Source organism: Saccopteryx leptura, chromosome X (genome assembly GCF_036850995.1).
Source record: "Saccopteryx leptura isolate mSacLep1 chromosome X, mSacLep1_pri_phased_curated, whole genome shotgun sequence".
Taxonomy (NCBI): Eukaryota; Metazoa; Chordata; class Mammalia; order Chiroptera; family Emballonuridae; genus Saccopteryx; species Saccopteryx leptura.
Window position 1 is genome coordinate 883,634 of NC_089516.1, and position 20,472 is coordinate 904,105.

Genomic DNA, 20,472 nt, shown 5'->3' on the forward strand with positions numbered 1-20,472 from the left:
CCAGCGACAAACTGCCCGGCTCACACACTTGCTGGAAACTCACCATGGCCTTTTCCTCGGCCTTGATGTTACGTCCAGCCTCTTCCCTCACGACCCGATTGGCAAGATGCCACCCTGTCCACCGAGGAGGCAACAGTGAATTCGTGCTACCCGTTGACCACGAAAGAAAAGAACATTGCTTACTCCATCTTTGTGCCTTCCACGAGCGTTCCGAAGGGGTAAAAAATGATCACACGGCGTTTCTGACACGTGAGCGTACCGTGTGTGATTGGCGTGTGTCTCTCGTGACAGGCAAATGGCATCAGGGTTTGAACTGCTTCTCCCAGAGTGACCACTGCCACCACCCCGATGCCTACGGGTTCGACTACTTCTACGGCATGCCCTACACCCTGTTCGACCGCTGCTGGCCGGACCCCTCGCGCCAGGCCGAGCTCGCCATCGGGGCCGGGGTGTTCTTCTGCCTGCAGCTGGTGGCCGTGGCTGCGCTGGCCATCACGGTGGGCAACCTGAGCCGCCTGGTCTGCGTCCCCTGGGTCCTCGTCCTCTTCCTGGCCTTCCTGGTCTTCCTCCTGGGCTACTTCTGGTACACCAGCTTCTCCTCGTCCCTGTACTGGGACTGCCTCCTCATGCGGCAGCACGACATCGCCCAGCAGCCCGGGGACGCGGGCCACGCGGGGGCCACCATGCTGAAGGAGGCCGTCTCCTTTCTAGACAGGTAATCGCCATTTCTTCCTCCATTCCTCCTCCCTCCCTTCCTTCCTTCCTCCTTCCTTCCTTCCTTCCTCCCTTCCTTCCCCTTCCTTCCTCCCTCCCTTCCTTCCTTCCTCCTTCCTTCCTTCCTTCCTCCCTTCCTTCCCCTTCCTTCCTTCCTTCCTTCCTTCCTTCCTTCCTTCCTTCCTTCCTTCCTTCCTTCCTTCCTCCCTCCCTCCCTCCCTACCTCCCTTCCTTCCTTCCTCTCTTCTCTCCTCCCTTCTCTCCTCCCTTCTTTCTTTCCTTTCTTCCTTCCTCCCTCCCTCCCTCCCTCCCTCCCTTCCTTCCTTCCTCTGTTTCTTCCTTCCTCTCTTCTCTCCTCCCTTCTCTCCTCCCTTCTTTCTTTCCTTCCTTCCTTCCTCCCTCCCTCCCTCCCTCCCTCCCTCCCTCCCTCCCTCCCTTCCTCCCTTCCTCCCTTCCTCTGTTTCTTCCTTCCTCTCTTCTCTCCTCCCTTCTCTCCTCCCTTCCTTCCTCCCTTCCTTCCTTCCTCCCTCTCTCCCTCCTTTCTTCCCTCCCTCTCTCCCTCCCTCCCCTCTTCCTTCCTTTCTTTCTTCCTTTTTTCCCTCCCTCCCTCCCTCCTCCCTCCTTCCTTCCCTCCTTCCCTCCTCCTCCTTCCCTCCTTCCTTCCTTCTTTTTCTTCCTCCCTCCCTCCCTCCCTCCCTCACATTCTTCCTCCCTCCTTTCTTTCCTTCCTTCCTTCCTTCCTTCCTTCCTTCCTTCCTTCCTTCCTTCCTTCCTTCCTTCCTCCTTTCCTCCCTCTCTCCTCCTCCTTCCCTCCTTTCTTCCTTCTTTTTCTTCCTTTCTCCCTCCCTCTCTCCCTTCTTCTTCCCTCCCTCCCTTCCTTCCTTCCTTTCTTCTTCCTTCCTTCTTCCTTTCCTCCCTCTTTCCTCCTCCTTCCCTCCTTCCTTCCTTCTTTTTCTTCCTCCTCCTCCCTCCCTCCCTCCCTCCCTCCCTCCCTCCCTCCCTCCCTCCCTTCCTCTCTTCTCTCTCTCCCTTCTTCCTCTCTTCCCTCCTTCCTTCTTTCATTTATTTCTTCTTTCCCTCCTTTCTTCCCTCTCTCCCTCCTTCCCTCCCTCCCTCCTTTCTTCCTTTCTCTCTTTCTCTTTTTACATTCTTATTACGATAAGAGAATGAGTATCTTTAAAAAATTAGACGTGTTTGCTCGAGCCATGTTGACTTGAGCCCTGGAATACTCGTCATTGGGGACAGACAATGAGGTCACATGTTTTGGAAGCAACCTGGACACTTCCGATGGTGCCTGACAAGGTGGTATTTTTTCTTAAAGTGAGAGGAGGGGAGATGGAGAGACAGACTCTGACATGCGTCCTGAACGGGATCCACTGGGAAACCCCTTATCTGGGGCTGATGCTCGAGTATTGGGCTATTTTTAGCACCTGAGGCTAATGTAGCACCTGTGCTCCAATGTAGCTATCGTCAATGGCCAGGGCTGTTGCTCGAGCCAATTAAGCCACTGGCTGCAGGAGGGGAGGAAAGAGAGAAAGGGGAGAGAAGCAGATGTTCGCTTCTCCTGTGTGCCCTGACCGGGAATCGAACCCAGGACATCCATATGCCAGGATGACTCTCTATCCACTGAGCCACCAGCCAGGGCCAGGAGGTGGTGATCTTTTTTGAGACCCTGTGATCGGAGCTGCAATCTCTCCGCTGGCCATGAGATTCACATTTGGTCGAACGAAGCAGGCAGACTCCCCAGTTGACCGAAACTCTAAAGTGTCACCGATGTATTTCCTAGGCGAATCCACTTAGAAGAAGAGATATATTTGCCGGAAAAGCAGACAACGGCCAGTCGGCTACCCCCTTGATTCTCTGTGAGGGAAACAGTCCTCCTGGAAAAATGAGCCCCAGAGGGCTTATTACCGAGTTGACGACGTACAAGAATTGATTGGAATCGGTGCAAAGCTCAGTGCTCCGTCCGAGGACGCAGTCACTAGGAAGTTTCCGAGGGACCCACATGGCGTCATTGGGCCGTCTTGCAGAAACAGGCTGTGAGCGCTCATCTTTATTTCTCTCTCTTTTTTTTTATTTATTCATTTTAGAGAGGAGAGGGAGAGACAGAGAGAGAGAGAGAGAGAAGGGGGGAGGAGCTGGAAGCATCAACTCCCATATGTGCCTTGACCAGGCAAGTCCAGGGTTTCAAACCAGCGACCTCAGCATTTCCAGGTCGATGCTTTATCCACTGCGCCACCACAAGTCAGGCTCATCTTTATTTCTCTTTCCAGCGCAGACGATGGCTTTGTCTTGGTCCATCGTGCTGGCTGGACTTCCAGCCTGACTTCCCATCCGGCGCTGAGAACGCCTTCAAGCAGGTGATGAAAACACAATAGGTGTAAGTCTAGGGCACTGTCCGTCCATCTGTCCTGCAGGGACTATCCAGGATGCCAGGGAAGGTGCGGTCAGGGAAACCATATCTTCAGCACCTGAGTTTGCAAACGTGGGGAACAGCACAAAGAAGGGGGGGAGTGAGCAGTCATGCAGGTCACGGATGTGAAGCCATAAGAGAAAAAAAAAAAAATGTCTTTCTGAGAATCTGGAAGCCACGTGGTCCCAGCATCAGACCTGCCAGGGCTAAAGATGGTATGAGGAAAATTCCCTGTTTTCGACTATTCTGTAGAGTTGACTAAGGATATAAAAAAACCTGTTCTTTATTTATTTCGGTTTCAAACATCGAGGTCCTTTTCTCGCCCTTCAGTGACAGTTGACATTTAATATGATAGGAATTGCGGGCGTAGGGTATAGTGGTTGGAGCTGGAGATGCAATCTTGCTGATATGTCCAGTGCCCGCCTGGCCCCACGCGCAGTGATGACCATGTGACTGACTGTGTTTCCTGGGCTGGACGTGACGTCCTGTGACTGTGCCGTGACTGCCCACCTGTGCTTCTCAGTCCCTTCTTCTTGGTCACCCACCCTCCCTGCCCTCTGGTGACCGTCCGTCCGTTGCCTGTGTCTGTGAGTCTGTTCCAATTGGGTTTATTTTGTTTTTTAGATTCCACATAAAAGAGAAATGACATGCTCCTTGTTGTTCTCTTTCTGATTATCGTTGGTCAGTGTGATGTCCCTGGGGTCCATCCGTGCTGTCGTAGATGGCCACATTTCATCCTTTTGTAAGGCTGAGTAGCGTTCCAGTGTGTGTGTGTCCATATATAATATATATATTGTGGATATTATTTAATAAATATATTATATATAATATTTATTTAATACATTATATATATAATATATTATATATAATATATTTATATTTATTATATATATAATATAGTATATTAAATATATATGATATATAATATATTATTTAATATATATACACATAATGTATTCTTTTTTATATATAATATATAATATATTATTTAATATATATATATACATATAATATATTCTTTTTTTTTTTTGTACTTTTCTGAAGCTGGAAATGGGGGAGAGACAGTCAGACAGACTCCCGCATGCGCCCGACCGGGATCCACCCAGCACGCCCACCAGGGGCGACACTCTGGCCACCAGGGGGTGATGCTCTGCCCCTCCGGGGCGTCGCTCTGCAGCGACCAGAGCCACTCCAGCGCCTGGGCCATCTTTGCTCCAATGGAGCCCTGGCTGCAGGAGGGGAAGAGAGAGACAGAGAAGAAGGAGGGGGTCGGGGTAGAGAAGCAAATGGGCGCTTCTCCTATATGCCCTGGCCGGGAATCGAACCCGGGTCCCCCGCACGCCAGGCTGACGCTCTACCACTGAGCCAACTGGCCAGGGTTATACATATAATATATTATATTAACTATATATAATACATTATATGATATATATATATGATATATATATATATATCACATATATATATATCATATATATATATATATGCACCATAGCTCTTAATGCAAGGATCTTGGGTGACCAGATAGCTACCGTTGTCCTCACGCTATGGCCCAGGTAGAGATGGCCGAGGTTTAGGCTGTTGTAAGTGCAGAACCACATTGGCGTTGTAGGTGCCAGTCTGTAGCTATTGGGCAAATGAACTTCTCCCTTCCCCCTGCTGTTCCTTCCAAGGTAAAGAGAGTTCCAGAAACACTGACTGAGGGAACATTAGTGCAGCCTTTACTTATAATCATAGGGAAACTGGTGATCTCGTTCCTCAGTGGCACGTCTGTGAGTTTCCCAGGAGTGACCTTAAAAATGTACAGGGGCGCTGGCTGGTTGGCTCAGTGGCAGAGCATCGGCCTGGTGTGCAGGAGTCCTGGGTTCAATTCCCGGCCAGGGCACACAGGAGGAGCGCCCATCTGCTTCTCCACTCCTCCCCTTCTCCTTCCTCTCTGTCTCTCTCTTCCCTTCCTGCAGCTGAGGCTCCACTGGAGCAAAAGATGGCCCAGGCGCTGAGGATGGCTCCATGGCCTCTGTCTCAGGCACTAGAATGGCTCTGGTTGCAACAGAGCGATGCCCCAGATGGGCAGAGCATCGCCCCCTGGTGGGCATGCCGGGTGGATCCCGGTCGGGCGCATGCGGGAGTCTGTCTGACTGCCTCCCAGTTTCCAGCTTTGGAAAAATGAAAAAAAAAATGTACAGGAGCCCTGGCCAGTTGCCTCAGTGGTAGAGCATCGGCCTGGCATGCAGGAGTCCCGGGTTCGATTCCCGGCCAGGGCACACAGGAGAAGCGCCCATCTGCTTCTCCACCCCTCCCCCTCTCCTTCCTCTCTGTCTCTCTCCCTCCCGCAGCCGAGGCTCCATTGGAGCAAAGATGGCCCGGGCGCTGGGGATGGCTCCTTGGCCTCTGCCCCAGGCGCTAGAGTGGCTCTGGTCGCGGCAGAGCATCGCCCCCTGGTGGGCGTGCCGGGTGGATCCCGGTTGGGCGCATGCTGGAGTCTGTCTGACTGCCTCCCCGCTTCTCACTTTGGAAATATAGAAAAAAAATAATGTCACAGAACAGGATGTATTCATTCTCATTCTAGACACCAGACATCCAAGATCAAGGTGTTTATCTGTGTGTGTGTGATTGTGTGTGTGTGTGTGTCTGTGTGACACTCGTCTGGGACTGTTGAGCCACAGGAAGGTGCCAAGGAGAGTAGGACTTTCATTTTAGCTCTGTTGCGACTTCTGGGTGCATCCCTGGGTCCAGGGGTGGGTCCTTCCTGCCCCTCTCAGCTTCCGGTCGTTTCCAGAAAACTCCGCTGCTTTTCGGCTTGTGGCCGCATCCCTCTAACTTGTGTCGGTGTCTTCTCCAAACGTGCCTTCCCCCTGAGGGTGTCTGCGAGGCCCCCAATAGCCCATTTCCTGTGTGGAAGCCCGCCACCAGTTATCGGATTCTGAGCCGACCCTGCCCCAGTCAAACCTCTTCTTCTTAAGTCTTTCTATCTCCAAAGACCCCTATGTTCACAGTCGAGCACATCCGGGGTCCCGCTGCCTGTCATGAACCCCAAAATCTACCTGAACAACCCCTCTCAAGCTGGCTTTATTTAGAAGGAGGAGATAACGGTAGGCAAGGCGGTTTTGGAGTTCAAGGGCAAAACGGTGAATTCCTCCCGGAATCAGGACTCTGTGAGGGGAATAGTCATAGCTGCTAAGCATCCTGCGGTCAGAGTCTGGGAAGCTGATTCTCGGACACCAACCAGCTGTCCCGACAAAGGGCTAATTGCTTACTGACCTCCCTGAGCCCGGGTCAGTCTGGTTAGTGGCTCTCCTTGGCTGGAACAACTGTTTTCTCGTGTCTCGATCCGTACGCCGGTCGGTTAAGACCGGAAGTAGAAACGTCCGTTACCGAGTCTATTAGCTACAACTAAGGGTAAAATTTTAAATTCTGGGGGTTCCCTCTGCGAGGAACACCATTCAAATCAATAAACTGTAACTCTCTCTCTCCCTCTCTCTCTCTCTGGTTTTTTTTTTCTGTTGTTATTTCTTTTTTGGTTTATTTTTCTCCCATTCTTTGCACTTTGATGTCACGTCAGAGAGAGCTAAAATGTCCGCAAGACGGGAACTGGATTCTGTGCTGCCCTGGTTAGCTGGGCACCCACCTTCCCTGCGGACAGATTTTTAGACCTTGAAGGGGGTCGACCTCGTCCCCTGCACCCTCACATGGGAATCAAAGGCATGTGGACGGACTGAGCCTAGACTTTTCTGCCCCTGCTGACCCATGTGCTGTGAGTGTGTCAATGCTTGTTTGTTTGTTTTTTGTGTCAGAGACAGAAAGAGGGACAGACAGGGACAGACAGACAGGAAGGGAGAGAGATGAGAAACATCAATTCTTCGTTGCGGCACCTTAGTTGTTCATTGATTGCTTTCTCATATGTGTCTTGACTGTGGGGCTACAGCAGAGCGAGTGACCCCTTGCTTGAGCCAGCGACCTTCGGTCCAAGCTGGTGAGCTTTTGCTCAAACCTGGCGACCTCGGGGTCTCGAACCTGGGTCCTCCGCGTCCCAGTCCGACGCTCTATCCACTGCGCCACTGCCTGGTCAGGCTCGATGTTTCTAATAAACCTCGGTGGTGATGCCGTCTCTTGCGTGGCATGGGGCATGACTCGAGCCTGAGCTGTTGACAGTGAGTCACACAGAGCTGGCTTGGGGTTGTCACTCAGTTGTCACCTGTGAGTGCAGGATGTCCTGCTCGTGTCCTGACACCTGAGAGGAAGCACAGTGACGTCACTGCAAAATTTGGGGACCCAGTCCAGACGCCGGAGGGTCCTGGGGGATCAGCTCCGGGTAGAATAGTCTCTGGAAGGGGCTGCTTCTTCCTGTGTCCGCTCTCGTGGGTCGTGGAGGAGGACCCCAGAGGGAACTGGTTCTGCGTGTCAAAGGAGCCATGTGGTGCCCGTTCGGAAAACACGCACGCTCAAAGGTGATGTGGCCGCTGTCTTCGCAGGCACCGTGAAGAACCGTTCCTCCTGTTTTACTCTTTCCTTCACGTCCACACGCCTCTCCCCACGACAGAGGACTTCCTGGGCACCAGCGGGCATGGATTATACGGCGACAACGTGCAGGAGATGGACTTCTTGGTGGGTAAGTGGCCGGACCCAACATCGTCGGCGGAACCTCCGTGCTTCGATCGCTCGGGACGCCCGGTCACTTGTTCCCCGGCCGACCTTTGAAGAACGCTTTGGGGTGCGACCCTCTGAGGACCAAGTGAGACTGTTCTCACAGGGGACGGTGGGTCCTTGACGTAGATGACGTGACTCGTAAGCACAGAGGACAGAGGGGACGTAAAAATAGTGTTCTCTTCTCTCCCTGTCGGCTGGTCCTAGGTTGGACTTTTGTGTGAAGTCCAAGGTCAAATCACATCCCCGTGGTCTTAGGTCGAACAGCACATCCACCCTTATTTCGGGCCAGCCAGGTGCTGAGGTCTGAATTTTGGGGTTGGTGAGCCAGACACCTGAGCCCCAATAAGCCAACACCACAGAAGGAGGGTGTATTCCTGATGTGGTCATGATTCGTATACTAATGAGCACGGATTGGGAGGACATAGACGTCAGCCAGACTGTTTTCCTCACATAGGATGTCGGCATGAGATGTAGTTCAGATGCTTCCAGAATCAAACCATGAGAACGGTGTGGACTCACCATCCTCGGAATAGGGAAATGATTTTAAAAAATCATTTAAAGCAATTGTCCCCAAATACCGGGCTGCGGACCAGTACCGGTCCGTGGGCCATTTGGTACCAGTCCGCAGAGAAAGAATAAATAACTTACATTATTTCTGTTTTATTTATATGTATATTGAAGTCTGAACGATGTTTTATTTTTAAAAAATGACCACAGTCCCTCTGTTACATCCATCTAAGACTCACTCTGGACGCTTGTCTCAGTCACGTGATACATTTATCCATCCCACCCTAAAGGCCGGCCGGTCTGTGAAAATATTTTCTGACATTAAACCGGTCCGTGGCCCCCAAAAAAGGTTGGAGACCACTGATTTAAAGCATCGAAATGCCACTTTTATGACCTGGGGCAGGCGCCCTGAACCAGGACGTCACAAAACCGTGTTAGGAAGTCTGATCTGTGGTCCCCCCTTCGACGACGCCTTCCAGGTGTGTTGACAGAAACAAGGATATTCTTTGCAGAGAGCACGTCCCGTGAGATGTTTGTTGTTGTTTTTTTTTCTGAAGCTGGAAACGGAGAGAGACAGTCAGACAGACTCCCACATGCGCCTGACCGGGATCCACCCGGCACGCCCACCAGGGGGTGACGCTCTGCCCACCAGGGGGCCATGCTCTGCCCCTCCGGGGCGTCGCTCTGCTGCGACCAGAGCCACTGTAGCGCCTGGGGCAGAGGCCAAGGAGCCATCCCCAGCACCCGGGCCATCTTTGCTCCAATGGAGCCTTGGCTGCAGGAGGGGAAGAGAGAGACAGAGAGGAAGGAGAGGGGGAGGGATGGAGAATCAGATGGGCGCTTCTCCTGTGTGCCCTGGCCGGGAATCGAACCCGGGACTTCCGCACATCAGGCTGACGCTCTACCACTGAGCCAACCAGCCAGGGCCGAGATGTTTGTTTTTAACGTGTTAGCACAATGGGACGCCTCTTCAGCCAACACGGGTTGTTGCCACGACTCCCCGAGGGACACGCCAGGTAGCAGGGCCGACCCGGGTACCTGGAACTCGTGAGTGTCACGGGTCCGTCTCTTTCTCGTTTCAGGCAAACTTCTCGACGCCATCGACAACTTGGGGCTGAGGAACCACACCTTTGTCTACCTGACGTCGGACCACGGCGGGCACTTGGAAGCCAGGCTGGGCCAACTTCAGCTGGGCGGATGGAACGGGATTTACAAAGGTGAGGAGCGTAGCAATACTGGAGACACAAATAAAACAGTAAGAACATAGCCTGCCCTTTATTGCCTTCTTATTCTATAAATCTCTGTATTATGCAGTCACGAAAAAAAAAAAAAAAAAGAAAAAAAAGGTCATGATTATTGAAAAGGCAGAAGGCTGAAATCCAAGGATATTGACCTTAAATCACCCACATTTCTGGGAAACCCTATAGGCATCAGCCCGTTCTGTTAATCCCGAGAGATTAAAAAGTATTAACACGAGCAGATGACTCAAGTGAGTCACAGGATGAGTTGAGTGTCTAATCATTGGTGAGATCGACAAGACAACAGAGACCTGACCAGTGTGGGTGATGCAGTAGATAGAGTGCTGACTTGGGACGCTGAGGTCCCTGGTTCAAAACCCCGGGGTCACCGGCTTGAATTCAGGCTCATCAGCTTGAGCGCGGGGTCACCGGCTTGAGCGAGGGGGGCTACAGACATGACCCCGTGGTCACTAGCTTTAGTCCGAAAGTCACTGGCTTGAGTCCAAAGGTCACTGGCTTGAGCCCAAGGCCGCTGACTTGAGCATGGGGTCACTGGCTCAGCTGGTGCCCCCCTTGGACAAGCCACCTATGAGAAAGCAATCCATGAACAACTAAGGTGCTGCGACAAAGAGTTGATTCTTTTCATCTCTCCTCCTGTAGGTCTGTCTCTCTCTCTCTCTCTCTCTCTCTCTTTCTTTCTTCTTTCTTTCTTTGTTTCTTTCTTTCTTTCTTTTTACAGAGACAGAGAGTCAGAGAGAGGGATAGATAGGGACAGACAGACAGGAATGGAGAGAGATGAGAAGCATCAATCATCAGTTTTTTGTTGCGACACCTTAGTTCTTCATTGATTGCTTTCTCATATGTGCCTTGACCGCGGGCTTTCAGCAAACTGAGTGACCCCTTGCTCAAGCCAATGACCTTCAGTCCACGCCGGTGAGCCCACACTCAAACCAGATGAGCCTGCGCTCAAGCTGGCAAACTCAGGGTCTCAAACCTGGGTCCTCTGCATCCCAGTCCGACACTCTGTCCACTGTGCCACTGCCTGGTCAGGCTGCAGATTTTTCTTTGTAAGAGTTTATTTGACCCGACCTGTGGTGGCACAGTGGATAAAGCGTTGACCTGGAAACACTGAGGTCACCGATTCGAAACCCCGGGCTTGCCCGGTCAAGGCGCATATGGGAGTTGATGTTTCCTACTCCTCCCCCTTCTCTCTCTCTCTCTCTCTTTCTTTCTTCTTTCTTTCTTTCTTTGTTTCTTTCTTTCTTTTTACAGAGACAGAGAGTCAGAGGGATAGATAGGGACAGACAGACAGGAACGGAGAGAGATGAGAAGCATCAATCATCAGTTTTTTGTTGCGACACCTTAGTTGTTCATTGATTGCTTTCTCATATGTGCCTTGACCGCGGGCTTTCAGCAGACCGAGTGACCCCTTGCTCAAGCCAGTGACCTTGGGTCCACGCTGGTGAGCCCACACTCAAACCAGATGAGCCCGCGCTCAAGCTGGCAACCTCAGGGTCTCAAACCTGGGTCCTCGGCATCCCAGTCCGACACTCTGTCCACTGTGCCACTTCCTGGTCAGGCTGCAGATTTTTCTTTGTAAGAGTTTATTTGACCCGACCTGTGGTGGCACAGTGGATAAAGCGTTGACCTGGAAACACTGAGGTCACCGATTCGAAACCCCGGGCTTGCCCGGTCAAGGCGCATATGGGAGTTGATGTTTCCTACTCCTCCCCCTTCTCTCTCTCTCTCACTCTTTCTTTCTTTCTTTCTTTCTTTCTTTCTTTCTTTCTTTCTTTCTTTCTTTCTTTCTTTCTTTCTTTCTTTCTTTCTTTCTTTTTACAGAGACAGAGAGTCAGAGAGAAGGATAGATAGGGACAGACAGACAGGAACGGAGAGAGATGAGAAGCATCAATCATCAGTTTTTTGTTGCGGCACCTTAGTTGTTCATTGATTGCTTTCTCATATGTGCCTTGACCGTGGGCTTTCAGCAGACCGAGTGACCCCTTGCTCAAGCCAGCGACCTTGAGTCCACGCTGGTGAGCCCACACTCAAACCAGATGAGCCTGCGCTCAAGCTGGCAACCTCAGGGTCTCAAACCTGGGTCCTCTGCATCCCAGTCCGACACTCTATCCACTGTGCCACTTCCTGGTCAGGCTGCAGATTTTTCTTTGTAAGAGTTTATTTGACCCGACCTGTGGTGGCACAGTGGATAAAGCATTGACCTGGAAACACTGAGGTCACCGATTCGAAACCCCGGGCTTGCCCGGTCAAGGTGCATATGGGAGTTGATGCTTCCTACTCCTCCCCTTTCTCTCTCTCTCTCTCTCTCTCTCTCTTTCTCTTTCCTCTCTAAAATACATAAATAAATAAGATCTTAAAATAAAGAGTTTCTTTGACCCAAACCGATGACCGACACCAGGGAGCAAGATTTCAAAGATTTCTGCTCTATATTTGAGAGGAAGGCCAGTTACAGCAAGCAAGCTGGGGATGGGATTATAGGATAATTTCCCAGAATATCGGGTCTCTTGAGGGTGAGCAGGCCCTCTGAGGGGCGTTTCTTCTCGTCCTTCCAAGGTGTGCTAACCTAGACGCACAAGGGCAAAGTAACAAGGCTGGTTTACAACTTTTCACTCAAGGAGTTCTTTGCCTTCAGTGTGAGAAGTCAACCGGAGTCTACCCAGTTAGGAATGTGTGGTCAGATCACCTTGGGAGGCCACCTTCCTCACACTCTCCCTCCTTCTCATCCGTGAAGGAGATAATAAAAGCCCCTTAAATTGTGATGGTTGTGCTGGTCATCCTGGGTGTGCAATGTTCACTTCTGGAATTCCTTCTCCGTAAAGCCCGGATTTGGACAAATAAATCGGCGCCTATCCATACTATCTCATTCGGTGACTTTTCCAGCATGCTAAATTCAAGCAGTCAACAAAACAGACAAAACATGCCCACCTTTGGCCTGACCGGTGAGGGCACGGTGGATAGAGCATCGCCTTGGGATGCTGAGGTCTCTGGTTTGAAGCTGAGGTCGCTGGCTTGAGTGTGGGCTCACCAGCTTGAACGAGAGGTCACTGGCTTGAGTGTGGGCTCACCAGCTTGAGTGTCGGCTCACCAGCATGAATGAGAGGTTGCTAGCTTGAGTGTGGGCTCACCAGCTTGAGTGTGGGCTCACCAGCTTGAACGAGAGGTCGCTGGCTTGAGTGTGGGCTCACCAGCTTGAGTGTGCACTCACCAGCTTGAACAAAAGGTTGCTAGCTTGAGTGTAGGCTCACCAGCTTGAACGAGAGCTTGCTAGCTTGAGTATGGGCTCACCAGCTTGAGCACAGGGTTGCCAGGTTGAGCCTGCGGCCATGGACTTGAGCACAGGATCATCAACATAACCTCAAGGTCGCTGGCTTGAGCCCAGAGGTCACTGGCTTGAGCTCAAAGGTCTCTGACTTGAGCCCAAGGTCGCTGGCTTGCATGTGCGCTCACCAGCTTGAACAAGGGGCTGCCAGCTTGAGTGTAAGGTTGCCTACTTGACCACAGGGTTGCTAGCTTGAATGAGGGGTCACCAGCTTGACCACAGGGTTGCTGGGTTGAGCCTGGGGCCATGGGCTTGAGCATGGGATCATCAACATAACCTCAAGGTCGCTGGCTTGAGCCCAAAGGTCACTGGCTTGAGCTCAAAGGTCACTGGCTTGAGCCCAAGGTCGCTGGCTTGTGCAAGGGGTCACTGGCTACCCACCCAGTCAGGGCACATATGAGAAAGCAATCAATGAGCAAGTAAAGTGCCAGAACTTTGAGTTGATGCTTCTTAATTCTCTCCTCTCTTTCTTTCTTTCTCTGTCTCCCTCTCTCTCTCAAAAACTTTTTTCCACCTTAGAGAAATTTATATTGTCATGAAAAGAGGCATGTAAAAAAAAAATGAATAAGTAAATTATGTCATAGGTCCAAAGGAAGGAAGTAATTCAGAAATGTTGGCCTGACCTGTGGTGGCACAGTGGATAAAGCGTCGACCTGGAAATGCTGAGGTCGCCAGTTTGAAACCCTGGGCTTGCCTGGTCAAGGCACATATGGGAGTTGATGCTTCCAGCTCCTCCCCCCTGTCTCTCTCTTCTCTCTCTCTCTCTCTCTCCCTCTCTCTCTCTCTCCTCTCTAAAATGAATAAATAAAATAAAATAAAAAAGTTATAAAATTAAAAAAAAATGTTGATCGGAGAAGGATGGAGAAATATAGAGCAGAAACAATGATAGAATAAGGTATTCTACATAAAATCTTCACTGAGAAAGTACCTTTGACTAAGAAACTATCAGCAGCCCCCCCCTCCCCCCACCAAACTTCACTGCAGGGATGTGTCCAGCTGACCTTATCAGGGCTCTCTCTGCCCTTGCCGGGTGATGAGCAGAGACGAGACGTTGGTGGTGCTATTGCCTTACATTTTTGAAGAGTCTTCTCGCAGTGACTGTTGGAACTGACAGGTCATTGCTTTGCCTCGCAGGGGGAAAAGGCATGGCCGGGTGGGATGGCGGGATCCGCGTCCCTGGACTCATCCGATGGCCCGGAAAGCTGCTAGCTGGAAGGGTGATTGATGAGCCTACAAGCTTGATGGACGTCCTACCAACGGTGGCAGCTCTGACAGGAGGAACTGTCCCTGAGGACCGGTGAGGCCATCAAATTGGTACCCAGACCTTGTTTTTTTTTTTTTTTTTTTTTTTCTTTGTCTTGAGAAGGTTCTGGTCAATGGAGGGAAACCCTGTCCTAACAGGTACAATTCCCGCCCAGCGCCCAGGTAAACGTTCACCTGTGTGTATGGCTAGGTGCATTGATCATTATTCAGACAGCAGGCTGCAGTTTTGCTTTGGGAGGAAGAGGAAGACAAGAAGGTTTGAAGATAAGAATATAGGTAGTCTATCTATCTATCATCTATCTATCTATCATCTATCTATCTATCTATCTATCTATCTATCTATCTATCTATCTATCATCATCTATCCATCATCTATCCATCATCTATCCATCCATCCATCTTTTCTTTCATCTATCTATCTATCTATCTATCTATCTATCTATCTATCTATCTATCATGTTCTATCTATCTATCTATCTATCTATCTATCTATCTATCTATCATCTATCTATCTATCATCTATCATGTTCTATCTATCTATCTATCTATCTATCTATCTATCTATCTATCTATCTATCTATCATCTATCCATCCATCATTCATTCATTTGTCTATCTATCTATCATCTATCTATCATGCATGCATCCATCCATCATTCCTTTCATCCATCCATCTATCTATCCATCTGTCTATTTATCTATCTATCAACCTACCTATCTTAAACTTTATGAGAAAGTGTAAAGTTGATTTCCAAAGTGCCTGCATCATTTGGCCTGACCACCAGCAAATAAATGACAGTTTCAGTTACTCCACATCCTTGACAACACTTAAAATGGTCAGTCAGCCTTTTTAAATTTTACCCTTTTCAAGTGTGGCCGGGAATCTCACTAGGTGTTAATTTGTGTTTTCCTAGTGAATAACGATGTTGAACACCGCTGTGGGCACTCATTCCATATCTGTGTCTCTTCTGTGTCAAGAGTTTCTTGAGCCCATGTGTTTGAATTGGGCATTTTTTTATTGTTGAACTGTCAGAGCTCTTTACATATTCTGGTTATAATGTCTTTATCCGTTATGTGTTCTGCTAACATTTTCTTCCATTTTGTGGCTGGTCTTTCCATTTTTGTTCATTGTCATTTGAAAAGCAGAACATTTTGATTTTGATAATGGACAATTTGTCACATCGTCTTTTATAGATTGTAATTTTTATGCTTTTCCAAGTACAAAGGTTTCCTTCTACATTTTCTTTTAGATCTTGTTGTTTCAAGTTTTACATTGAGCTTTATAGTTGATGTTGAGTTAAACTGTATATATGGTGTGAGGTATGGGAGGAGATTTATTTTTCTTGCATGTAGATATCAAATCTTTCTAGTGCTATTTATTGAAAGACTTCTTGTACTGAACTAGGTTGAGCATTGGTTAAAAATCAATTGACAATGTATGCATTGATCTATTTCTAGAGTCCCCCTGTTCCATTGATTCATGTACCTGTCCTTATGTGAATGCCACACTATTTTGATGACTGTCACATGATAGTAAAATTTGTAATCATGTAGTGTGAGTGTGAAAACTATTTTCTTTCTTTTTTCTTTTCCCCCCAAATCTTTTTAGGCTATTTTAGTTTCTCGTTTTCTATTTATTTATTTATTTATTTATTTATTTATTTTCTGTATTTTTCTGAAGCCGGAAATGGGGAGAGACAGTCAGACAGACTCCTGCATGCGCCCGACTGGGATCCACCCGGCACGGCCACCAGGGGGCGACACTCTGCCCACCAGGGGGTGATGCTCTGCCCCTCCGGGGTGTCGCTCTGTTGCGACCAGAGCTACTCTAGCGCCTGGGGCAGAGGCCGAGGAGCCATCCCCAGCGCCCGGGCCATCTTTGCTCCAGTGGAGCCTCGGCTGCGGGAGTGGGAGAGAGAGACAGAGAGGAAGGAGAGGGGGAGGGGTGGAGAAGCAGATGGGCATGTCTCCTGTGTGCCCTGGCCGGGAATCGAACCCGGGACTCCTGCACACCAGGGTGACGCTCTACCACTGAGCCAACCGGCCAGGGCCAAGATAGGTTGTGTTTTGACGAATGTCTCAATTGTATTATTTCACTGTGAAAGCTTACTTTTTAAAAAAAAAAATTAATTTATTGATTGTATCTCTCTCCGAGAGCAAGCACGGGTGTTCCTACCTACTCAGCATCCTGTTCTCTGGGCACAGGGAATGCCATGGGATGAACCGACCATCTTTCAATCAGTCTGCTGGGCAGATGTCCCCTCCGCTCATCTTGCTTGTCTGTCTGCAGGGTGATCGATGGCCGAAACCTGTTGCCCCTGCTGCGGGGCGAGGTCCAGCGCTCGGAGCACGAGTTCCTGTTTCATTACTGCTCTGCGTACCTGCATGCTGTGCGTTGGCATCCGAGGAACAGTGAGTATGCTGGTCCTGGTGCCTTGGAAGTGCCCAGAGTAGGGTCACTTTTCTCCAGCTCCATGTTTCCTCTTATTTCTTTTCTTTTTGTCTCCTAGTCTAGTCCTTTTCGTCTAGGGTTAACAGTGAAAAGACTTTGAATCCCCATCTGGGGCCGATGCTCAGACCAACGGAGCCATGGCTGCGGGAGGGGAAGAAGAAGAGAAGGGGGAGAAGGAGGGGAGAGAAGCAGATGGTCGCTTCTCCTGTGTGTTCTGACCAGGGATCGAACCCGGGACGTCCTCACGCCGGGCCAGTGCTCTAGCCACTGAGCAAACCAGACAGGGCCTCCTTGGAAAGTTTCTAAGAATTGCTCTCCTATAGAACGACAGGAAGAAGATGTTAACAAATATCCACGTTGCCTGACCGGGCGGTGGCGCAGTGGAGAGAGCATCGGACTGGGATGCGGAGGACCCAGGTTCGAGACCTCGAGGTCACCAGCTTGGGCACAGGCTCATCTGGTTTGAGCAAAGCTCACCAGCATGGACCCAAGGTCACTGGCTCGAGCAAGGGGTCACTCGGTCTGCTGAAGGCCCACGGTCAAGGCACATATGAGAAAGCAATCAATGAACAACTAAGGTGTTGCAATGAAAAACTAATGATTGATGCTTCTCATCTGTTCGTTCCTGTCTGTCTGTCCCTATCTCTCCCTCTCTCTGACTCTCTCTCTGTCTCTGTAAAAAAAAAAAAAAAGACAAAAAGAAAATATCCATTTTGAGAAACAGGACTAATCAGTCCTGGAAACGATGTGTAATGTTAGTTATACAAGGGGATTCTTTATATATATGATTTATTTTTGACTTTAGAGACAGAGGAATAAATAGAGAAACGTGGATTTGTTGTTCCAGTTATCAATGCATTCATTGGTTGATTCTTGTACATGCCCTGATCGGGGATTGAACCCACAACCTTGGTGCATCAGAAGAATGCTCTAGGCAACTGCTCTAACCGGCCAGGGGCTGATGTTATACTAGCGGATTCAGATGTGCTGGTAATATTGCCAAGAATGATTGATATTTAAGTTTAGTCATGGGCAAAGAGGAAGACCAGAAATCACTCAAAAAATAAAAAATAGGCCCCGGCCGGTTGGCTCAGTGGTAGAGCGTCGGCCTGGCGTGCAGGAGTCTTGGGTTCGATTCCCGGCCAGGGCACACAGGAGAAGCGCCCATCTGCTTCTCCACCCCTCCCCCTCTCCTTCCTCTCTGTCTCTCTCTTCCCCTCCCGCAGCCGAGGCTCCATTGGAGCAAAGATGGCCCGGGCGCTGGGCATGGCTCCTTGGCCTCTGCCTCAGGCGCTAGAGTGGCTCTGGTCGCAGCAGAGCGACGCCCCGGAGGGGCAGAGCATCGCCCCCTGGTGGGCGTGCCGGGTGGATCCCGGTCAGGCGCATGCGGGAGTCTGTCTGACTGCCTCCCTGTTTCCAACTTCAGAAAAATACACACAAAAAATAAATACATAAAAATAAAAGCAGAAGAAGACCGCGCTGGTGGCTCAGAGGCTGGACGTGTCTGACCGGTCGTTTTCCCCGCAGGTGACTCCGTGTGGAAGGTTCATTACGTGACGCCCGTGTTCCAGCCTCCGGGCGCGGGGGCCTGCTACGAGACCGTGTTCTGCCCGTGCACGGGGCCCCTGGTCACCTACCACGACCCTCCCCTGCTCTTCGACCTCTCCCGGGACCCGTCGGAGTCCACCCCGCTCGGCCGCGGCACGGAGCCCCGGTACGACACGGTCCTGGCCCGGGTGGCCGCGGCCCTGGCCGAGCACAGGAGGACCGTCCTCCCGGTGGACTTCCAGCTGCAGCCCAGGCTGAACCGCGACCACTTCTGGCTGAAGTCGTGCTGCGGGGTCTTCCCCTTCTGTCTGTGTGACAAGGAGGATCGGGGGGTGTAACGGGCGTCGGGGGGGCAAGAGCGGATGGACGGACGGACAGCAGGCAGCCCCTCCGACTGTGCCAAGGACAGGGTCCGAGCGCCCAGCCACGCAGCTCCCGTTCCAGACCTGTGGGAGGGACGCAGCCCATTAACTTTTTTGTTGTTGTTGTTTTTTTGTATTTTTCTGAAGCTGGAAACGGGGATAGACAGTCAGACAGACTCCCGCATGCACCCGACCGGGATCCACCCGGCACGCCCACCAGGGGGCGACGCTCTGCCTCTCCGGGGCGTCGCTCTGCTGCGACCAGAGCCACTCTAGCGCCTGGGGCAGAGGCCAAGGAGCCATCCCCAGCGCCCGGGCCATCTTTGCTCCAATGGAGCCTCGGCTGCGGGAGGGGAAGAGAGAGACAGAGAGGAAGGAGAGGGGGAGGGGTGGAGAAGCAGATGGGCGCTTCTCCTGTGTGCCCTGGCCGGGAATCGAACCTGGGACTCCTGCACGCCAGGCCGATGCTCTACCACTGAGCCAAGCGGCCAGGGCCAGCCCATGAACTTTGTGGAGGACGCTTGGGTGACATGTTGATCTCTCCTCTGTGTGTGCTTTTCAACCCGGCGTTCGGCACAAAACCAAACAAAGCAAGAAACAGTCAAACCAGGCAAAACCAAGCTCCACAGGTGTTTCTTTCTTCCACGGGGTCTGCTCCTCGTCCCCCAGCTGCCGAGACATCCGTCCCCTGATTCGAGGCGCAACGCCCGCCGTGCTGACCGCACAGTGTCCTCGACGTGGGAGGACACGGTGACTCGGCCACGCTCCCACGGGCTTGGCTGGCAGCATCGTCCCTCGTGGAGTAGGCATTTCAGACGCCCGGTGGGTGGTCGACGCAACGTTGTGTCTCAGCCCGGGGGCCTCTCCAGACGCGCTCAGACCCCGTCAACCGGCCCGGAGCGGGCAGTTTCCTTGGCATTCCCGTCCGAGGCACCGGCTGCCCCTTCTCACCGGAAGCAGGACACCCGGGTGAGGGCTCTGCAGACACGATGGGGTGGGGGGGGCACAGAAACAGAACAAGACACCCGTGCACCTCATGCAGGAGCAAAGCGGCCCTCGCCCCTTGGGGTTGCCCGTCCGGCCGGGGCGGGTGGGCGGGGACTGTCTTTGAAGGAACCAGTCCAGACTCACGAGAGACTACGTCCCAGGGAAAGATGAAAACCTAGCACTCAAGGGACGGCTCCAACGGAACGAAGACTCCCTCTCTCTCGCCCCATGATCACGCCCGAGCCTCCCGGGTCGAACCGTGTAAAAGCCAGGCTCCCTCCGCGGCCGAGAGCAGCTCTTCGGTGAACTGAAGGATTTAGTGATTCTCTGCCCACAGCGAAGACGTACCGCACGGGTGTTGTGGCACCACGGGGAACTCCTCCTCCGTGTGGCAGTGGGAGCTGTCCCAGTGTGGCCAGACCATTGTCCACCCCAAGGGCATCCCCGACGGCAGCAAGAACTGGAACTCAGAACCCCAAGGGGGTCCCGGCTTTGATCTGCCCCGTAGGGCGTGTGTTTCTTCACCTGCAGGATTTAGCGACGACCCCTGGCAGGCGTGGGCTGAACACAATGGGGGTGTCTTTCCCCCCCAGCCCTCGGGAGGCCAGGAGTTCGAGGTGAAGGCTTCGGGCAGGACCGCGGGGCTGTGTGACGCTCTGGGTATCGGTCCTCATCGCCTCGGTCCCAGCTCCCGGGGGGCCGGCTGGGAATCCGTGGTCTTCCTCGGTTCGCTGACGGGCAGCTATAATCTCTGCCTCCCTTTTCCCACAGACTTCTCTCATTTCCATGAGCCTGCACCCCAATTCTCGTCCCTATATCAGGGCACCTGTCGTTAGACTGGAAACCGTGAAACCTCGCCTGAACTCAAGATCGATCTCATCTGCAAACACCCCATCTTCCAACACGGTTCCGTTCGCCGGTGCCGGGGTGTGAGGACGTCAGAGTATCTTTTTGGGGGGGCGGGCACGATTCAGTGGACTGCGCGCCCCTCTCTGGATGGAT

At 51.6% G+C, this 20,472-nt stretch overlaps 1 protein-coding gene and 1 non-coding gene across 2 annotated transcripts in view; one reads left to right on the plus strand and one right to left on the minus strand.

Annotated features, from left to right (window-relative positions):
* The window catches only part of LOC136386021 (arylsulfatase F-like), a 30,584-nt gene extending 12,125 nt beyond the window's left edge, over positions 1-18,459 (plus strand). The window contains exons 5-10 of the mRNA XM_066357334.1: positions 292-715; positions 7,600-7,736; positions 9,364-9,498; positions 13,994-14,156; positions 16,412-16,533; positions 18,101-18,459. Coding sequence (XP_066213431.1) covers positions 292-715; positions 7,600-7,736; positions 9,364-9,498; positions 13,994-14,156; positions 16,412-16,533; positions 18,101-18,459 — 1,340 coding nt within the window. The remainder of the gene's footprint in view (positions 1-291; positions 716-7,599; positions 7,737-9,363; positions 9,499-13,993; positions 14,157-16,411; positions 16,534-18,100) is intronic.
* Positions 9,133-9,208, minus strand: TRNAI-GAU (transfer RNA isoleucine (anticodon GAU)). Its single transcript has one exon. It is a non-coding gene; the product is annotated as a tRNA-Ile (tRNA).
* Positions 18,460-20,472: the final 2,013 nt, after the last annotated feature.